Source organism: Phoca vitulina, unplaced genomic scaffold (assembly GCF_004348235.1).
Source record: "Phoca vitulina isolate PV1807 unplaced genomic scaffold, GSC_HSeal_1.0 scaffold13, whole genome shotgun sequence".
NCBI classification, from domain to species: domain Eukaryota; kingdom Metazoa; phylum Chordata; class Mammalia; order Carnivora; family Phocidae; genus Phoca; species Phoca vitulina.
The window spans coordinates 3,807,786-3,825,124 of record NW_022589716.1 but is presented as its reverse complement, the minus strand read 5'-3'; the positions used below and the strand labels follow the sequence as shown (position 1 = coordinate 3,825,124).

The window sequence follows — 17,339 nt, the reverse complement described above, 5'->3', positions numbered from 1 at the left end:
CCGTCCAGGCCACGCCCCGTCGGAGCAAAGCTCCCTGGCCCGGGGTGACTTCGGTGCGCTAGCGACCTCTCCGGGTCGCCCCCTTCGGTGCGTCCGGCTGTGCCTCCGCCCTCAGGCTGGCCTGCGTCACTCCCCCCCACTCCCCCGTCGCCAGCTGGAAGTCCCTCCCTCAACCCACTCTCCATTCTCCACCTTGGGTCCCAAGCTGCCTGTGGGACGTGCCTCTCGTGGACTCGAGCCTGAAGCTGCCCAAACACTCACGCTTTAGGCAGCCCTTTAGGCGGCGAGAAATCCTCCATCGGGTCTAACTTCAATCCTGTTGGCGTTAGGCCACCCCGAGCAGGCTGGAAGTCCCACCCTGAGTCTACCTTCTACTCTTCTGGCGCTAGTTTTCTCGGCCAGCGGGAAGTCCCACTCGACGACTACCCTCCATCCCTCCGGCCTGGGCGCTGGGGGACGGTGGCAAGTCCCTTCCCGAGTTTGCCCACCCGGGCGGCGAACCCGGCACACAGAGAAGGAGGAGGCGAGGTGGTGGTGGGACGTCTGTTTATTGGCGCGGGTCCAAGCCGCCAGGACGCGGGTGGCGGTCACAGCGCCGCGACGCAGTCGGTGCCCGTGTATCCCGGCAGGCGCAGAGCGAACTTTCGGCGCACGTCGTCGGGCACGAACCTGCCGGCCACGAAGTGGTGGCGGCCGGAGAAGCGGCCGGCGCAGCGCTTGGGCGCGGCGAGCGATACCAGCACGTCTGGCCGGAGCCCATCCTCGGTGTCGCCGCCACCGGTCTCCGCGTCCCAGCCTGAGGGAGGAGGGGCGGGAGGGGGAGGGAATCGGGAGCTGGGAGGGGTGCTTGCCTTCAGACGAGAGAGACTTGCCTCCTCACCGCCCACTTCCCCTTCCCCATCAGACCCAGCCTCTGCTCTCTGACGCGTGAGTCTTGGTCAGACCTGCCTCCCCACAGACCTGGGCCTCCGCCTTCAGACCAGTGTCTCCCCTTCTTTGGAGATGTTTCCCTCCTCCTCTGACCAGAGCGTCTGTCTTCATACTTTTCTGCCCCTGCTCCCATCATGCTACTAATTTTTCTCCTCTATCTGACTCAGCCTCTGCCTTCAGACTACATTTCCACTTGCTGCCCTTTCCCAGTCAGACCCATGCCTCTGCCTTCTGACCCAGCATCTGTCCCCATTACTCCCTCCCTATCAATCTTGAACTTTCCCACTTAGACTAGAGCCTCCTTCCACCCAGGCTTCCTAGCTGCCTTCCCCCTCTGACCAGATCCCCACTCTCCTTTCAGAGGACAGACTTGCCCCCATCCTCAGGCAGGCTTCCCCCATCAGATCTGTCTCCTTACTCCTGGTCCTTGACTCCGACAGAACATGGCCTGAGCGTTCATCATCCTCATCCAACCTGAGTGTTCATCATCCTCCTTCTGACTAGAGACTCTTCCCTCTGACCTGACATCTCTGTCTTTGCCCTTGGACTAGATCTTGCTTTTTGACCTGACGCCCTCCCTCACTGTGCCCTAGCCTCTACCACCTCTCAAATGAGCCTCTACCTTCAGGCTAGGGGTCTTGCCTTCTCCCCTGCTTCTGACCAGAGTCTGGAGCCACTAACTAAAAGCCTCCTCCCTCTGACTTTAATCCTTCCTTCTGTGACCCTAGTCTCCACCCTTGGACCAGACAGCCCATCTCTTCATAGCTAACCCCCTGCTCTGTGGCACCCTGCTGGGATGGCCCTGAGGTCTTGCAAGCTGGGGGATATCCCCCTGAGTGTGGCCAGCCCCGTGGAGGGTCCGGCTGGCCAGCAGCTGTTTGTTCCATCTGCCCGTCGCCTAATGGCTCCAACAGGCGTGGGGCGGCGGCCAGGACGGGTGAGGCCTTTGCCGAGTGAGCTCACGTCTGCCCAGGCAACTGGGCCAGGGTGGGCAGCGGGCATGTTGGGCTGGGTGTGGGGGGGATGGGACAGGGCATCACCTGGGCAGCAGCCTCAGTCTTCCCTATCTGAGGGATGGACATGACCCTCACCCAGAGTGCATGAGCCAACCATGCTAGGGAAACTGAGGCTCGGAGACAGGCTGGCGCCACCAGAAGCTGGGGTGCAGAGGGCCCCCACCAAGCCCCCAACATGCCCCCCCTCCTGCCCGGCATGCCTGAGGGAATGTCCAGGCTCACAAGGGGGATGGACAGCAGCTTGAGTATGGCCAGCGTCCGCGTGCATGGGCCCCCGATCTCCCCCGGCTGCACGCCAGGGCCCAGCACGGCGTCCACCACCAGCCCGTAGGCATCGTTGATGAGCTGGACCTGAGAGAGCAGGCAGGGTCAGGGGGCGGCCTTTGGGCACTGTCCCCCACTTCCCCCCTCATTTGCCACCAAGCGCTGACCTCCGTGGGCAAATAGGACAGGAAGGGGATGTCCATCTTCTCACACTGGGTGGTCAGGTCCCGGTGCAACAGATCCAGTGAGCGTGTAGGGTAGAAGATGGTCGGTTCGTACTCCTGGGGGGGGGGGGGGGGCGGCACGCAGAAAGGAGTCAGCACTGGGGCCCCTTTCAGGCTCCCTGCTGGGCCTTAGCCCCCAGACCTGGATACCTGGGGCAAGCACTGGGCTTATTCTGTAACCTCTCCAGCCTCAATGTCCCCCTGGGACACTATCAAGAGGAGGGAGCAATTTCTGCAGGGACAGGGTTGAGGGGGTCCTTGCTACTCACAAACATCCGCATTACTTAAGAATGCCTAGGAGGCCAAGGGGGTCCTTGCTACTCACAAACATCCGCATTACTTAAGAATGCCTAGGAGGCCAAGGGGGTCCTTGCTACTCACAAACATCCGCAGGTGCCGGGCACAGACCAGCCCCACGGCCCCGTTCTGCTCCGGGCCACAAACGACCAGCACTGTCCTCTGCTTCCGGGAGAGAGTAGGCAAGGGGAACACCTGGCAGAGGGCACAGCAAAGGCAAAGGCATGATATCTGGAATTCCTCCTTGTTTGGGTGGGGAAACTGAGGCCTGGAGTAGCAGAAGGGATGGGCACGGGCCTAGAGGCAATAGAACAGGAGGAGAGGCATTCTGGGCAAAGGGCATGGCCTCTGAGGGCCTCAAGTTCCTCCTTGGAGATGCAGAGTCCCTGCTTCAGGCTCTGCCAAGCTGGAGCAAGAAAACGTGCCTTCTGCCACCACCCGGTGCCCAGAGTGCGGTTTGTTTATTCTCGGCCTGAGTTGCAGACATTCTTCCACCTTTTTCCACCGCAGTGGCTGCCCCCTCCCTCGCCCACGTTTCCAGGGCTCAGCCCCTCCTGGAGGCCCCAAAGCGGGGGGTGGGGGTGGGGGGGTACTTTTCCAACCCAAGATGCCCTGTCTCTCTCCATCTGCCTCTGCCATCACCTGTCTTCTCTGTATCTCTGACTCTGTGTCTATCCCCCCCATCTGTCTCTCTGTAGTCCTTCTGTGCCTGCATTTCTGTGTCTCTCTTTTTCTCTGTCTCTATCTCCCAGACTCTCTGCGTCTCTGGGCCTGTGCATCAGTCTCTCTTTTTTTTTTTTTTTTAAGATTTTATTTATTTATTTGACAGAGGGAGACACAGTGAGAGAAGGAACACAAGCAGGAGGAGTGGGAGAGGGAGAAGCAGGCCTCCTGCAGAGCAGGGAGCCCGATGCGGGGCTCGATCCTGGGACGCTGGGATCATGACCTGAGCCGAAGGCAGACACTTAACGACTGAGCCACCCAGGCGCCCCTGTGCATCAGTCTCTTTAACACAGGAGTTCAGAGCACTGGTGTTCCAGCCGCAGCCCTGCCCTGACTCCCTGTATGGCCTCAGCCCCCTCTCCTCTCCCAGCCTCCCTTGGCCTCTATCAAATGGGAATGACAATGGCACTGACAGGGTCACAGGGCCTCTCTGAGACCAGGGGCTCCAGGGGGCCTGTCTGTACCCTAACCTCCAGCTACGCAGAGGGCTTAGTATTTCTTTGTCTCCTCCCCAAGTTCTCAGCGAGGTCCTGCCCCACCCCGAGGGCACCTGCAACCCCATCATGCCAGGCCCAGAGCCCGAGACTGGAGACCGGGGGGAGGGCAACGATATCTGGGCTGACTGGGACTGAGGGCCTTCTGGACAGACTTGGGGCTTTCAGGGCAAAACCAAACGACATTCAGTCAGCAAGGGCCAGGCAAGTGTGTACTATGTTGGATTTTGGGGCTTTGATGGTCATCATTTCCTTCTCCTGCGGGAGCTTCACTCAGGATATATTTCATTTGGAAATAGGAACGTGAAAAAAACAAACAAACTGAGCCTACATAAAGAAATTGTGTTTAACAAAAGTCTGCAGTGGTGACAAGAAGAGGAGGAAGAGAAAGGTTACGTGCTGGAGCCCTGACGCCATCAGGCACTTCTCTAAGGCATTTGTGTTTATTAACTGCTGTCAGTTTATTACGCTTGCTTTGGAGGAGGAAACAGGCCCACAGTTTGACAACGTGGCCAAAAGCACTGGAAGGCAGCATCATCATTGCTTATTACTCTCGCGTCTCTTGGAGACACCTCGAAGCTGGGGCTTTGCCCTGGATCCAGACACAGCTCTGCTTATTTACCCCCTGGGACCTACCCTTTGCAGGCCACTCCCTGCCTCTGGGCCTCAGTTTCCCCATCTGCAGCATGGGGTTATTTGGAGGTACTCAGCCTGCAGGAACTGATGTCTCCCTTACTGAGATCCAGGAGATGGCAGAGGCGGGTGGTCACAAAGGGCCCCAGGAGCATCCTGCAGTAGCCTGTCTCTGCTTCCCAGCCTCCAAGTCTTTGGGGACTCCTATCTCTGCCCTGACCCTCACTGACACCTAGGGTCTTGGGTCCGTCCCTGGTCTAGACCAGTGATGAGCCTCTCTAGGCCTGTTTCCCCATCTGAATAATGGGCTGGAGTAGCTCCACACAAAAAAAGGGGATTCTTGAGTCCTAGACCATTTTGGCCACCCGGGTCATGCAGCTAGGCCTCGGCTCTGGTGGGCTGGCCATCTGGATGGGGTCAAGGTCAAGGTTCAGGGGTCATATACCTTGGTCACAGCCACAGCACTAGCATGGCCACACAACTCCACCAGCTGCTGCCGCCCAAAGCGATAATCCTCCAGCAACTCCCGCTCCAGGGCGGCTGCCTCGGCAGTGCTGGGGGACAGAGTGGGGAGAGACGCTCAAAGACACAAAGAGAGAGACTTAGAGAGGCTCAGATGGAACCAGTAACATTCCACCAACGTTCCCAGCCAGGCCCTAGCGCCACCCCCAACCTCAGTTTCCCCATTAGACGTGCATGCGGTTGAATGGAGCTGCAGAAGGTTTAAGCTGAAGCCCAAGGCACGGGCGCCCTCTGGTGGTCGAGGAACGCGTGGTGGCGCACGTTGGTTCTACTGTTCCAAAGCGGGGGAGACTGGAGCCCCGCCCAGATTCGCCCATTCCCACCGCGGGAAGAACCCAGAAGGAGGAATGGGCGGGAAAGACTGATGACGGTGATGGGCGAATTTCATGCAGGGGAAAACACTGAGCAAGCTCCAGAACACTGGAGGGGGCAGACTGGGCTGGGGGAGGAGGTGCCTGAGGGAGGTGGATTTTGAAGGCTGCAGAGGAGTTTGATGGCTCACTTAGGGAGGTGGATGTGGAACCCACAGCTATCAGACCTATTGGTGACCCTTCAATAATTGTGGCAAGAGAGATGGGGTTTACTCATTTGAGGTGAAGGTTTGCCATCAACTCCCTGAGTGACTGGGATCTGTCACATCTTAGTTTTGCTTTCTCTTTTGCAAAAGTAAAGTCCACGTAGGTTTAGATAAATTTCAAGGCCCATTTCAAAATGCAAACACGGGCCCCATTACTTAAGAATTTTAAGATAATGACAACCAAGTGTTGGACTCTTCCAAGAGCAGGAACCAAGCTAGCCCTGGCTTAGGGGCTTCCAACAGGCATGAACTGTAGTGGCGGCAGAGAAGGAGAGCTGGCATTGAAGATCGGAAATGGTCCCCCAGAATCAGGGGTTGGGGCAGCTGGGCAGGGTTTATGTCCTGATGCTAGCTTCCCCTAGCAGGACTGTTTCCTGCTGGGGAAGAGCACCTACCCCCAGCTCAGCAGACCCTAGAGATCATAGTAGTAGCAACAGAACCAGGCCCAGAAGAATATTCAACCACTCAGAGTAACCAAGTGGCTTGCCCAGAGTCATGCAGGAAGCAAGTGAGAAAACAGACTTCTACCCTTGGTGTCTGTTTCCAGAGCCATACAGGGTGTGAGCAAAGAAGCAGAGGCAGACCTACAGATAGCAGAGATTTCTTGGGGTGAATCTTTAGGTTCCTTCCTTCAATTCTGTGAGCAAGAGACCACAACCTTCTGGCCAATTTTGCAGCAAAATCAGGCCGGACAGCAGGAGGGGCAGAGGTAAGGAATGAAGACTGCTGCAGGAGGGGGGAATCAGGGATGGCTTCCTGGAGGAGATGGCCTGGAGCACTTTGGGAGGTAATCCAAGTGGAAGAAGAGTGAGGGCCAAGGCCCTGTAGTGGGAATGGGCTTGGCAGATTGAAGGGACAGAAGTGAGGACACTGTGGCTGGAGCCGAGCAAGGGAAACTGAGAAACTGGGTCAGAAAGACACTTTGGGGGCCCACGCACATGGGGGAGATGGAGGCTCAGGGCAGGGAGGACAAATGCCCTGAGTCACCCCAGCAACCAGAGCCAGATTCAACCCCAGCTGACTTCAGATAAGGTTGAAAGACCAGCTGGGGAAAAGGAGCTCACGGTGGGGCAGATGAAGAGCACTCCCTGGGCAGGCTGGCCTGGCTCCCAGGAGAGAACACTGGAGAAGGTATGTTTGGAAATGTGGCTCATTCCTCCACCTTCATCTGTGACAGCTCTGGCTGCTGCCCCCACAGGAGGGTGAGGGGAAGATGAGAAGGGTGGGAGGAATACCCATTCCTCCTCTTCTTCCTCTGTCCCAAAGCTTTGGCCTCAGGCCACCACTTGGAACATTATCTTCCTGCCTAACTGGTCATTAGAGTGATAATGGGGAGGATGGTCCCAGCTAGGAGCCTGGGGGTAGGGACACTGGCAGCTCTAGGTGGGGTCTGAGTGGGAATCGGGGCTGGTGGGGGAGGGGGACAGGGCAGCGCCACTGTGGGACTGGCCAGAGGTGGGGGGCTCAGTTACGATGTACCTCTTGCTTCTCCCAATGTCAGTCCCCAGATGAGAGGAACTGCGAGGACCAGCATTTCCCCGAGAGCACAAAGGCTGAGGTGACCTGCTTTCAAAGGAACTGGGCCTGTTCTCCCAAAATGCTTCCAGGGGCGGGCTCTTTTGGAGGTGAAGCCCTGGAGCCAGGCTGCCCATGCCAGACCCTCCCTGCTCTCTTGGCTCCATCTGCTTCTGACCTTCAGGCCTCTGCCCACCAGCCCACCATCATTGCTCACCTGGCTGCCTAAAACAGTCTCATGGCCCCCAAACTCCTCAACACAAGAGCCATGGGGGCTTTGAAAACTTAAACGCCAGATCACATCGCCACTTGTCTCAACCTGCTTATGGCTCCCCAATATTCAGAGAATATTCAAATTCCTCACCACGCCTACGCGCCCATTGTTTCTAACCTCATTGTCTCCTCTCTCCTTGCTTGCGCATTCCACTCCTACCCACCCCAGTGCCCATCACTCCTCAGTTGGCATTTGAGACGCCGCCATCCCCCATGCCAGGTGAAATCACAGCTTCAGTTCTCTTCTGTCAAGGATGTGTTGGGTCTACAGACTCAATCTGAACATCAGCCAGTCACTGGACAGTATCTGCCCTGAGGGCCTGAGTGGATAGTGGCCAGAGGAGGCCAGACAAGGGGATATCAGATGAATCTGGTTTACACTGAGGTCCACAGCCCTGCTTGGGGTCCCAGATCACAAGGTAACTCAGGATGAGGTGGGAGACACAGCCACAGCTGCCAACTCCAGACCCCAAATCCAATCAAACTACTGGCAAGTGGCCCACATATTCAAAAACCCTAGCCTTGGCTCAGACAGTGGTTTCCCAACCCAGGCCTCAGTTTCCTTCCCTGGTCAAGGAGATAGTAGCCGGTGGGCTACCAAGGGGAACGAAGGGTGGGAGCTTCCAGGGTTCCAAGGACAGATGGAAAGGGGAGGTGGGCCTGGATCGGGTTGAAGGGTGATGGGAGAGCTACTAGCGGTGCTGCTGAATGATTCACTTAGGGGTGAGCCCCAGGCGGATGTAGTTTCCCTGGCAACGCAGCTTAGAAGGCACTGGTAGCCCAGGCTGCAGGCTTCGTCTCTCCAGGGAAACGCGGGTGGGCCTCAGGCCCCCTCAGGCCCCATCCTGGCCATGCCCCTGCCTCTGATCCATCCTGCCCATGAGACCTCCTCCCAGCCCTGCCCTGCCCTGCCCATGATGCCCCCGGCTCCGGGCTGCATCTCTGCCATGGGCTTTGGCATCCCCATCCCTGGCTGACCTGAGGAAACGCCGCTCCTCGGGCGCCTCCGCTGGGTCCGGGCGGGCCGCGCTGCTCATGGCCGAGGTGAGCCGGTGCCCAAGGCCCGGCGGCCACAGCCACAGCCTTTTAAGAGCATCCCAGGGTACGGGGGCCTCCTCCCCTCCCACCCTGTGCTTCCGCCAATCAGGCGGCGCCGCGAAGGCGCTGCGCGCAGCCATTGGCTGGCGGGCGCAGGCACACTTAACCCTTTCGTGCCGGGAGTGGAGCTGCCTTGGGAACGGAAGGAAGCCAGACAGGTAGCGACCCCCGTAACGGAGTCCCGGCCTGGGAGCAAGGGGACACGCCTCCGGTGCCCCTCCATCCCATGCTCTGCTCTTTAGGTCCCTCACTCACTGATGCGCTCAGGGTGCGGGGTTGGGGGGGAACCCCAGCCTGGAGGGGTGGGCTACTGACAAGGAGGGTTTCAACACAGGTAGGAAAATCCAGGCGTATTTGTGAGCCAAGGCGCAGTCTCTGGGTATGTTTTGAGGCCACCCCATCTGGCATCTTCTGCAGAGTCCCCAGGTCTAGACCCTATGTCACCAGGCCATGTGTAACCCAATGGTGCCCCACTCGCAGGTCACTCAGTCACTGGGACACAGGCAGGCAGGTCTCCAGAGCATTTATTCTTTCCCAGTGGGGAGGGTGTAGGGGGTCCAAGTGGTCCGAGGGGAGCAGGCCCCTACATGTACCACATGAAGCCGTAGGTGGCATTGAGAATCTCCTCATTCGTGCGCAGCCCATAGAGCTCGCCCATCATGGGAGTCACCCAGCGCGTTGTGTGGAACACAGACTCACCCACCTGTGGAGACAGAAGAATATGGGTGGGGGTGCAGCTACCCCCTCAGGCCCACACTACCTACTGGGACCCCACTAGGCCTAGTGGCTACTCTGTCTACACCAAAAGCTTCTGCCTTCCCCTCCTCATGCCTGGCCCCCACTACTCCTCTCAGCCACAGGTTTCCCATGGTGCCTGTGTTTCTGCAGTGGCCTGGACCCCCACGCTCCCTGCCCAGGACCCACCTTCCAGTCAGGCACATCCTTCATGATGATGGCCTCCTCCTCCAGGTTCTCTCGAAGCATCTGCAGGACCCTGTGGGGATGGAATGGAAGGTGAGGGATAGGCCTGAGCACCCCGAGGGACCCCCGCCTAACAGACCTGCCAGGACCCTCCCTGTTCTACTCCCCATCACCTCCTGCCACTTCCAACCCTGCACATGCTGACCCCTCTTGTCCCTTCCCCCCCACTACAAACTTCTACTGTCCTCCTGCTGCAGCCTCAATGTCTTCTCCTTCAGGGAGCCTTCCCATTCTGTCCCTTGGGTCCCCACTTTAAGTCAAGTTTGGGGCCCTCTCCAAGGGTGACAGCAACCCCATGTATGCAAGGACACAGCTGTCAGTCCCCACGTGCATTCTGGCCAGGTCCTGCACTGCAGGATGGGACACTCAGGCCTGTGACCTTCCACCCCTGGTCTCAGCGGCCCCACCTCCGGTCCTTCTCTGCCTGCAACAGTGGCATCAGCGCGATGCGGGCCTCGAAGTCCTCAATCTGCAAGCGCCTGTGAAACCCCCAAACCAACAGATTAGATCAGGCTGGAGCTGGGGTAGATGACGTGGCCTTAGACCCACAGGGTGACGCATGGGGAAGGGGGCTGGGGGAGAGGCAAGTGAGCGGGGCAAGGCTTGGGCAGTAAGCTCTACCTGCCAGAAGATGGGAAACGGGGCGGGGGGGGAGGCACGGAGGTGGCACAGGCACTGATCCACAAGACTGCTGGCTTCACACTTTCTTTTTAATTAAAAACTTTATTTCTTAATCCTAAAAATAGCCCTGGCCTGATGATTGTGGTGAACCGGGGATGGGGGATGGGACCTTTATCACAGGGCTCTGGGCCTTACAAAACCATATCCTCTTCATGTCAAAATAACCCTGGGGTGTGAGTCCAGGGCAGGCAGTTCTGTCTCTTTGAGCCACCAGCCCCATTCACGCTGGGGGAGCGGCACCCAGTGATGTGGCCACGCAAGTGGCTCCTCATCACTAGGAATCTCAGCCACACAGGGAAGGGTCTGGATGAGCTTCAGCCTCCTTCCCTCCTATCCGTCCAGACCCACAGTAGCAGCCCCACTCCAAGCCGCTGCCCCCACCACAGCCACACAGTTGTCACTACTGTGTCCATCTCTCTGCGGGTGCTCCCGGGAAGCCGGACCTGGTCTGAGCGCACTCAACGTCCAGTACCTGACACGTGCTGGCCACCTTCAGCACTACCCTCCGGTATTCCCAGACTTGTGGAGGGCAAGTGAGCTCAAAGGGGGTGCTGAGGACACGTAACATGGGGTGGGGTGGGGCAGGGCAGACGGGCTCAGCCAGTAAGGGATCAATGAGGAGGGGTCACCAGGCAGGGCATCAGGCCAGCTTAGAGGCAGCCAGAGTCTGAATGGAGGCCACCATCTGCCTTGGTGCCCAAGGCCCCATGTGGCTGGCACGACCATTGTCTTGCGTGGCCTGTTTCTAAGCCCTTATTGTCCTCACTGCCTGGTTACCACTGACAAAAACCCACTAAGAGAGCATGTCCTGGGTCTGCCCCTCCATGTCCACCTGATGGGCTGTCCTAATCCAGACCTTCGGGTCCCTAGCAGCAGAGGCCAAGGGATGCCCAGTGAAGAGCTGCTCACTTATGAGTCCTTTCTTGAGTGGAAAGTTCAGAAATGGACTCAGTCCAGGTCCATACTCCTTGGGTCTTGAGGGGTTGACAAAGGGCCCCAGTGGACACCAGGTGCACTCCCGCCCTCAGCAGCCTGGGGCCTGGGGCCTACCTGCGCTCGCGGTTCCACTTCATCATGCTCCAGTACCCGAAGAGCAAGGTCCCAATGCCCACAGCAAACATGCTGTAGCCTGTGGGGAGAGGGGCCACCAGCTCAGCGCTTACCCTTGGGACAGGCCACCCCTTGTAGTTTCTTCTCGTGAAGTATTAATCCGCTTGCCATGCAAATACACCAGAAATATTGATGCAGGAAAAGGTGAAAGTCTTAGTGACCCCCTCCTAGAGATGACCAGTACTGTCTCTAGTGCATATTTCTTCAGATTATTTTTTTGTCCCTGTGGAATGTCCACCGGCCCCTTCCCTTGGACCCCCTCCTCCGAAACTGCAGACCACTCTTTATTCTGTTCACCTGCCCTGCAGGCAGGGACACCAGGCTGCCTCAGCTTTTCTCTGACAAGGGAAGTAGCTGCAGCTGCCACACCTCTGCCCCCCATGCCACAGTTTCTAGAAGGTACAGTCTGGGCAGGGACTGCAGGAGAGCCCGAGGGTCTTGCTGTTTATGGTTGGGTGGCCCCAGCCCCACAATCTTCTAGAAGGTTGTTTGGTTCCCAGTCAGAAGGTGCTTCCATGGGGAAGGATGGTGTCTACAGCTGGGTCCAGCTCCATGGTGGCTCCTGGCTGCCTGGGCCACTTCTCTGAGTGCTGCCCACAGGAGGCTGGATGGGGCTGCCACAGGCAGGCAGTGCCCTGCAGGGCCCACCCAGCCACCCCTGGGCTCCCTGGGGTACTGCCTCCTGGCCCAGCAGATTAAGCCCCCTTCCTGGGCACCAGGGGACAGAGGCTGCCATGAATATTTACTGACACCAGCAGGCACCTGCGCTGTAATTCTGACTGACAGGCTGTGGGCCTGCTGCGGTCTTCAGGGAAGCCCAAGTTGCCTGCGGCCTGGTTGGGGCTGGCTCACCCCATACCCTCTAATCTTTTGAGCTGTAGTCTCTTCCCAGGACAGGCCTGTGGTTGCCTGGAAAAACTGACAAACTTGGCCAGGTCGAGCTCCAGTTAACACCCAGTAAATGACCAGCAAATGGTGGGTGAGGCCACTCCCTAGGACTTGCGGGGGCAGAGGGGCTCTGGGAGTCCCGGCCCTGCTCGCTGCCTGCAGGGGGCCTCTGTTGTCCCTGTCCTCATCTTTCTTCTTCAGCTCGGTGCAGCACATGTTTTTTCTGGCATCTCTACTGGACCCAAAGATGCATGAGAAGCTGGTTAGATTTTTCAGCCCCTCAGTTAAACTTGTTAAAAACATTAGCTCAGGAGCGCCTGGGTGGCTCCATTCGTTAAGCGCCTGCCTTCGGCTCAGGTCATGATCTCAGGGTCCTGGAACTGAGCCCCTGCATCGGGCTCCGATCAGCAGGGAGTCTGCTTCTCCCTCTCCCCTCTGTGCTCATGCTCTCTCTCTCTCTCCCTCCCTCGCTCTCAAATAAATAAATAAATCTTAAAAATGCAAAACAAACATTAGCTCAGAGTAAGACACTTCCATGTTATAGGGGGCAGACAGCGAGGGCGCCTGGTTCCTATGCACAGAGGGAGAACCTCTCCCGAGAGGCCCGAGTGCCCAGAACCAGCTCCCAGCACAACTATGGCTCTTACACATGGCTGACCACCTGGGCTAGACAGGAACATCTTAGAAGAGCTGCCTCTTTCTTTTCAGTAGCTATAGAGAAGCCCAGGGGCATCTTCTTTTGACCGGGCCCCAGGGCATAAGCCTGGGCTATCCTCATGGAGACCCCTTGTCTCCACACCAGGCACTCACGTGTGGGCCCATGTGTAAAATAAATTCCAAGATAAAGGTGACCTGTACAAATGTACAGCTCTTTCTTGCTGACAGTGGTGAGGCTGAGGACCCAGACCCTCAGCGTGGGTCTGTGCCTCAGGAGCTGCCAGTCTGGTGGGGGAGGCTGATGAGGGGCATGCCCAGAAGTGGGTGCAAGGCCACGAGTAAAGAAGACCTGAATAAATGGAAACACATCCTGTGTTCAGTATCAGCACTTAACATTGTTCAGATGGCAGCACTCCCCAAACTAAGGTACCAGTTCAATGGAGTCCCATCAGAATCCCAACCTTTCCCCCTTACCAGCCCTACAGAAACCGAGGAGCAGATTGTGAAATTCATATGGAAATTCAAGGGCCCAGATTAACCAAACAATTCTGAAAAACAACAAAGTTGGAGAACTCACACTTCACAATTTCAAACTTAACACACAGCTGTGTGTACAAGACAGTGTGGCATGGCATCAGGATAGACATGTACATCGATGGAACAGAGCTGAGAGTCCAAAAATAAACCCTCACATTTACGGTCAATTGATTTTGGACAAGGGTGCCAAGATAATTCAATGGGGAAAGAATAGTCTTTCAGCAAATTGGATAAGTGGATAGCCACATGCAAAAGAATAAAGTGTGCTTTTTCCTTCCCCCATACACAAAAATTAACTGAAAATGGATCAAAGACCTCAATTTGAGAGCTAAAACTATAAAACTCTTAGAAAACAGATTTGTCAGTCTCTGTGACCTTGGATGAGGCAATGGCTTCTTAGCTAGGACACCAGAAGCACAAGTGACAAAAGAAAAAAACAGATGAATTAGGCTTCACTGAAATGAAAAACTTTTGTGCTACAAATGATGCTATCAAGCTGAAAAGACAACCCCCAGAATGGAAGAAAGTCTCTGAAAATCATGTATCTGATAAGGGAATGGTAACCAAGATGTATAAAGAACTCTGTAATTCAGGGCGCCTGGGTGGCTCAGTTGGTTGAGCGGCTGCCTTCGGCTCAGGTCATGATCCTGGAGTCCCGGGATCGAGTCCCACATCGGGCTCCCTGCTCAGCAGGGAGTCTGCTTCTCCCTCTGACCCTCCTCCCTCTCACGCTCTCTGTCTCTCATTCTCTCTCTCGCAAATAAATAAAATCTTAAAAAAAAAAAAAAAATTAAAAAAAAAAAAAGAACTCTGTAATTCAGTAATAAAATGATGAACAACCTGGGGCACCTGGGTGGCTCAGCCGGTTAAGCATCCCACTCTTTTCTTTTTTTTTTTTTAAAGATTTTATTTATTTATTTGACACAGAGAGACACAATGAGAGAGGGAACACAGGCAGGGGGAGTGGGAGAGGGAGAAGCAGGCTTCCCGCAGAGCAGGGAGCCCGATGCGGGGCTCGATCCCAGGACCCTGGGATCATGACCTGAGTCGAAGGCAGATGCTTAACGACTGAGCCACCCAGGCGCCCCAAGCATCCCACTCTTGGTTTCGGCTGAGGTCATGGTCTCAGGGCTGTGGGATCAAGCCCTGCATTTGGGCTCCATGCTGGGTGTAGAGCCTGCTTAAGATTCTCCTCCCCACCTGCCCTGTGCTTGCACACTCTCTCACTCAAAAAAACTTAAAAACAACAACAAAAAAAAAAGAATGAACCACCCAATTAAAAAATGTATAAAGGACTTGGAAGATATTTCTCCTGGAAAGCTATACAAATGGCCTATAGACACATGAAAAGATGCTCAACATCATTAGTCACCAGGGAGATGCAAATCAAAACCACAATAAGATATCACCTCACACCCACTGGGATGGCTAGAATTTAAAAAAAAAAAAAAAAAAGGAAACTAATTAGTGTTGCCAGATGTGGAGAAATTGGAAATTCCATAAACTAACTGCAGGAAGAAACGTAAAACAGTACAGCCAATTTGGAAAACAGTTTGGCAGTTCCTTGAAACGTTAAATGTGGAGTTACCATATGACCTAGCTATGCCACTCCTAGGTGAAATTTCCTGCAAGAAAAATGAAACCTATATCCACATAGAAGCTTGCATAGGAATGTTCAAAGCAGCCAAAAAGGTGGCAACAATTCAAATGTCTATCAAGTGGTAAATGGATACGCAAACTGTGGTCCATTCATACAAGAATATTATTCAACCAAAAAATAAACAAATAAAATGAAGCTTGGACACATGCTACACCATGCACATTAAAAACATCCTGCTGAGTGAAAGCAGCCAGACACCAGAGGCCACATAAAATAGAAGCTCATTTACATGAAATGTCCAGAACTGGCAAATCCATAGAAACACAAAGCAGACTGGTGGTTGCCAGCTGGGAGAGGGAGGATGAGGAGTCACTGCTCATGAGGTCAGGGTTTCCTTTTGGAGTGATGGAAGTGTTATAAATTTATCTATTTATTTATCTATTTATTTAGATTTATTTATTTATTTGAGAGAGAGAGCATATGCACGCACACATACCGGGGGAGAGGGAGGGGCAGAGGGAGAGAGAAACCCAACCAGACTCCCCGCTGATGACAGAGCCCCATGCAGAGCTTAATCCCATGACTCTGAGATGACGACCTGAGCCGAAACCAAGAGTCAGACACTTAACCGACTGTGCCACCCAGGTGCCCCAGAAGTGTTATAAATTTAGATCCTGGTGATGGTTATGAAACTGAATAGACTAAAAATCTGTGATGTGTACACATGAAATAGGTGAATTGTATGGTACTGTCTGTGAATTAAAAAAAAAAAAAAAGTTAAAGACACAAGGGAAAAAAAGAAAGGGCCACCCACTGGGCACAAGAGGGAGTGGAGAGAAGAGAACTGAGTGGAAAAGACGGGGGTAGCAGTCACTTCGGGAACAGTGTGGATTAAAGGTGGTCTGAGCCAGCTTTGCAGGTTCTAGGACGCTAGTGGAGAGTGATCTAGGCAGGGAGGAGGGGAGTGGATGCCAGGCTTGTGCGTAGGACTAATGGGGAGAGGGCCACTGGGGACTATGGCTCAAACGCAAGGCTGGAGGAGGGCACAGGACAGATGATTAGGGTAGGGTGCAGGATGGAGAGCAGGGCCATTGCACTTGCTGTTCCCTTCACCTAGGGGACTTTCAGAGAGGTCCTTGCAGCCCAGCCTGGCTAAAGCAGGCCCTGGTTAGCTCGGGCCTTGCCAAAATGGGAAATTCTGGTGCGTTATGTTCATCTCCTCTGCTAGGCTATGAGCTCTTCCAGACAGGGCTCAGTGCCACATGCACACTCAACAAGCAACTACTGAATGCAGGGACATAACAAAGACCATGCCACCAGAAGGGGTCTCTTCCTCACCCCACTGCAGCCAGGGGGCATGTTTGTATATGCTACAATGCAAGTTGGTGTGAAGGGGTGTAACTAGGAGGCCCAAGCCTAGATAATGGTATAGAGGGCACATGGGAGGCACTTCCATGTCATGAACTGGGAGAGGACTGGGATGAAGGGCACATTTGTGACTTAAAAATAAAAAAGAGACATGTTGACTAGGGGGAGCCCAGTCAACCCAGTCTGGCTACAGGTCACACAGGTGCACATGTGTAAACAGACCTCATGCTGCACACCTGAAGGGTACACTGGCCTGGGTGTTAAGTGATACTTGAGAAAAGAAATTGAAGAGATTCAGATCACATTATTTTTGTTGAATCTGTTCTGGGATGAGTCAAGTGTCAAGGTGATGCCAAATCTAGCCTGTAACCTGTTTTTGTAATGGCTCTTGGACTAAGAACACTTTCAAGTTTGTAAACAGCTATAAAAATGCAGCAGCAGAGGAGTGCCTGGGTAGCTCAATTGGTTAAGCATTCCTTCGGCTCAGGTTGTGATCTTGGGGGTCTTGGGATTGAGCCACATTACAGTCTCCCCACTCTGTGGGGAGTCTGCTTGTCCCTCTCTCTCTACCCCTCCCCCTGCTTGTGCTCTCTTGAGCTCTCTCAAATAAATAAATAAAATCTTAAAAAAAAAAAAAAAAAAAGGCAGCAACAGTGGACAGAGACCATCTGATCCCCAAAGCATAAAATATTTATCTGGCCCTTTATAGAAAAAGTCTGCTAACGGATGTTTTGGGAAACAAAAAAGCCAAGAAGGGGCTGGGAGGAGCTTGAGCTTTCACCTGATACTTTCCCACTGTCTGAATTCTTTTTTTACCATGCCCGTATATATTTTTTTAATCGAGGCACATGTACATAACATTAAATATAAAGTTCAACGAGTTATGGGAAATGTATTCATCTTTTTTTTTTTTAAGATTTTATTTATTTATTTGACAGAGAGAGACACAGC

The 17,339-nt window shown here is 54.6% G+C and overlaps 2 protein-coding genes across 3 annotated transcripts in view; both read right to left on the bottom strand.

The window, feature by feature from the left end:
• Positions 1-529: 529 nt before the first annotated feature.
• YJEFN3 (YjeF N-terminal domain containing 3) lies at positions 530-8,597 on the bottom strand. Of its 2 annotated transcripts, none has more exons than XM_032412541.1 (6): positions 8,447-8,597; positions 5,027-5,135; positions 2,816-2,926; positions 2,378-2,491; positions 2,169-2,297; positions 530-796 (listed from the first exon to the last, which is right to left on the bottom strand). In XM_032412541.1, exons 1-6 carry the CDS (start codon positions 8,503-8,505, stop codon positions 548-550), a joined length of 771 nt encoding a protein of 256 aa, XP_032268432.1. In that variant the 5' UTR covers positions 8,506-8,597; the 3' UTR covers positions 530-547. The 2 variants fall into 2 exon arrangements, with proteins under 2 accessions (XP_032268432.1, XP_032268433.1); XM_032412542.1 differs by having other exon boundaries at positions 2,147-2,297; positions 8,447-8,596.
• A 476-nt stretch (positions 8,598-9,073) lies between these two features.
• Positions 9,074-17,339, bottom strand: part of NDUFA13 (NADH:ubiquinone oxidoreductase subunit A13) — a 9,577-nt gene continuing 1,311 nt past the window's right edge. The window contains exons 2-5 of the mRNA XM_032412540.1: positions 11,279-11,357; positions 9,955-10,026; positions 9,491-9,560; positions 9,074-9,269 (exon numbers count right to left, since the gene is read on the bottom strand). Coding sequence (XP_032268431.1) covers positions 9,150-9,269; positions 9,491-9,560; positions 9,955-10,026; positions 11,279-11,357 — 341 coding nt within the window. The 3' untranslated portion in view covers positions 9,074-9,149. The remainder of the gene's footprint in view (positions 9,270-9,490; positions 9,561-9,954; positions 10,027-11,278; positions 11,358-17,339) is intronic.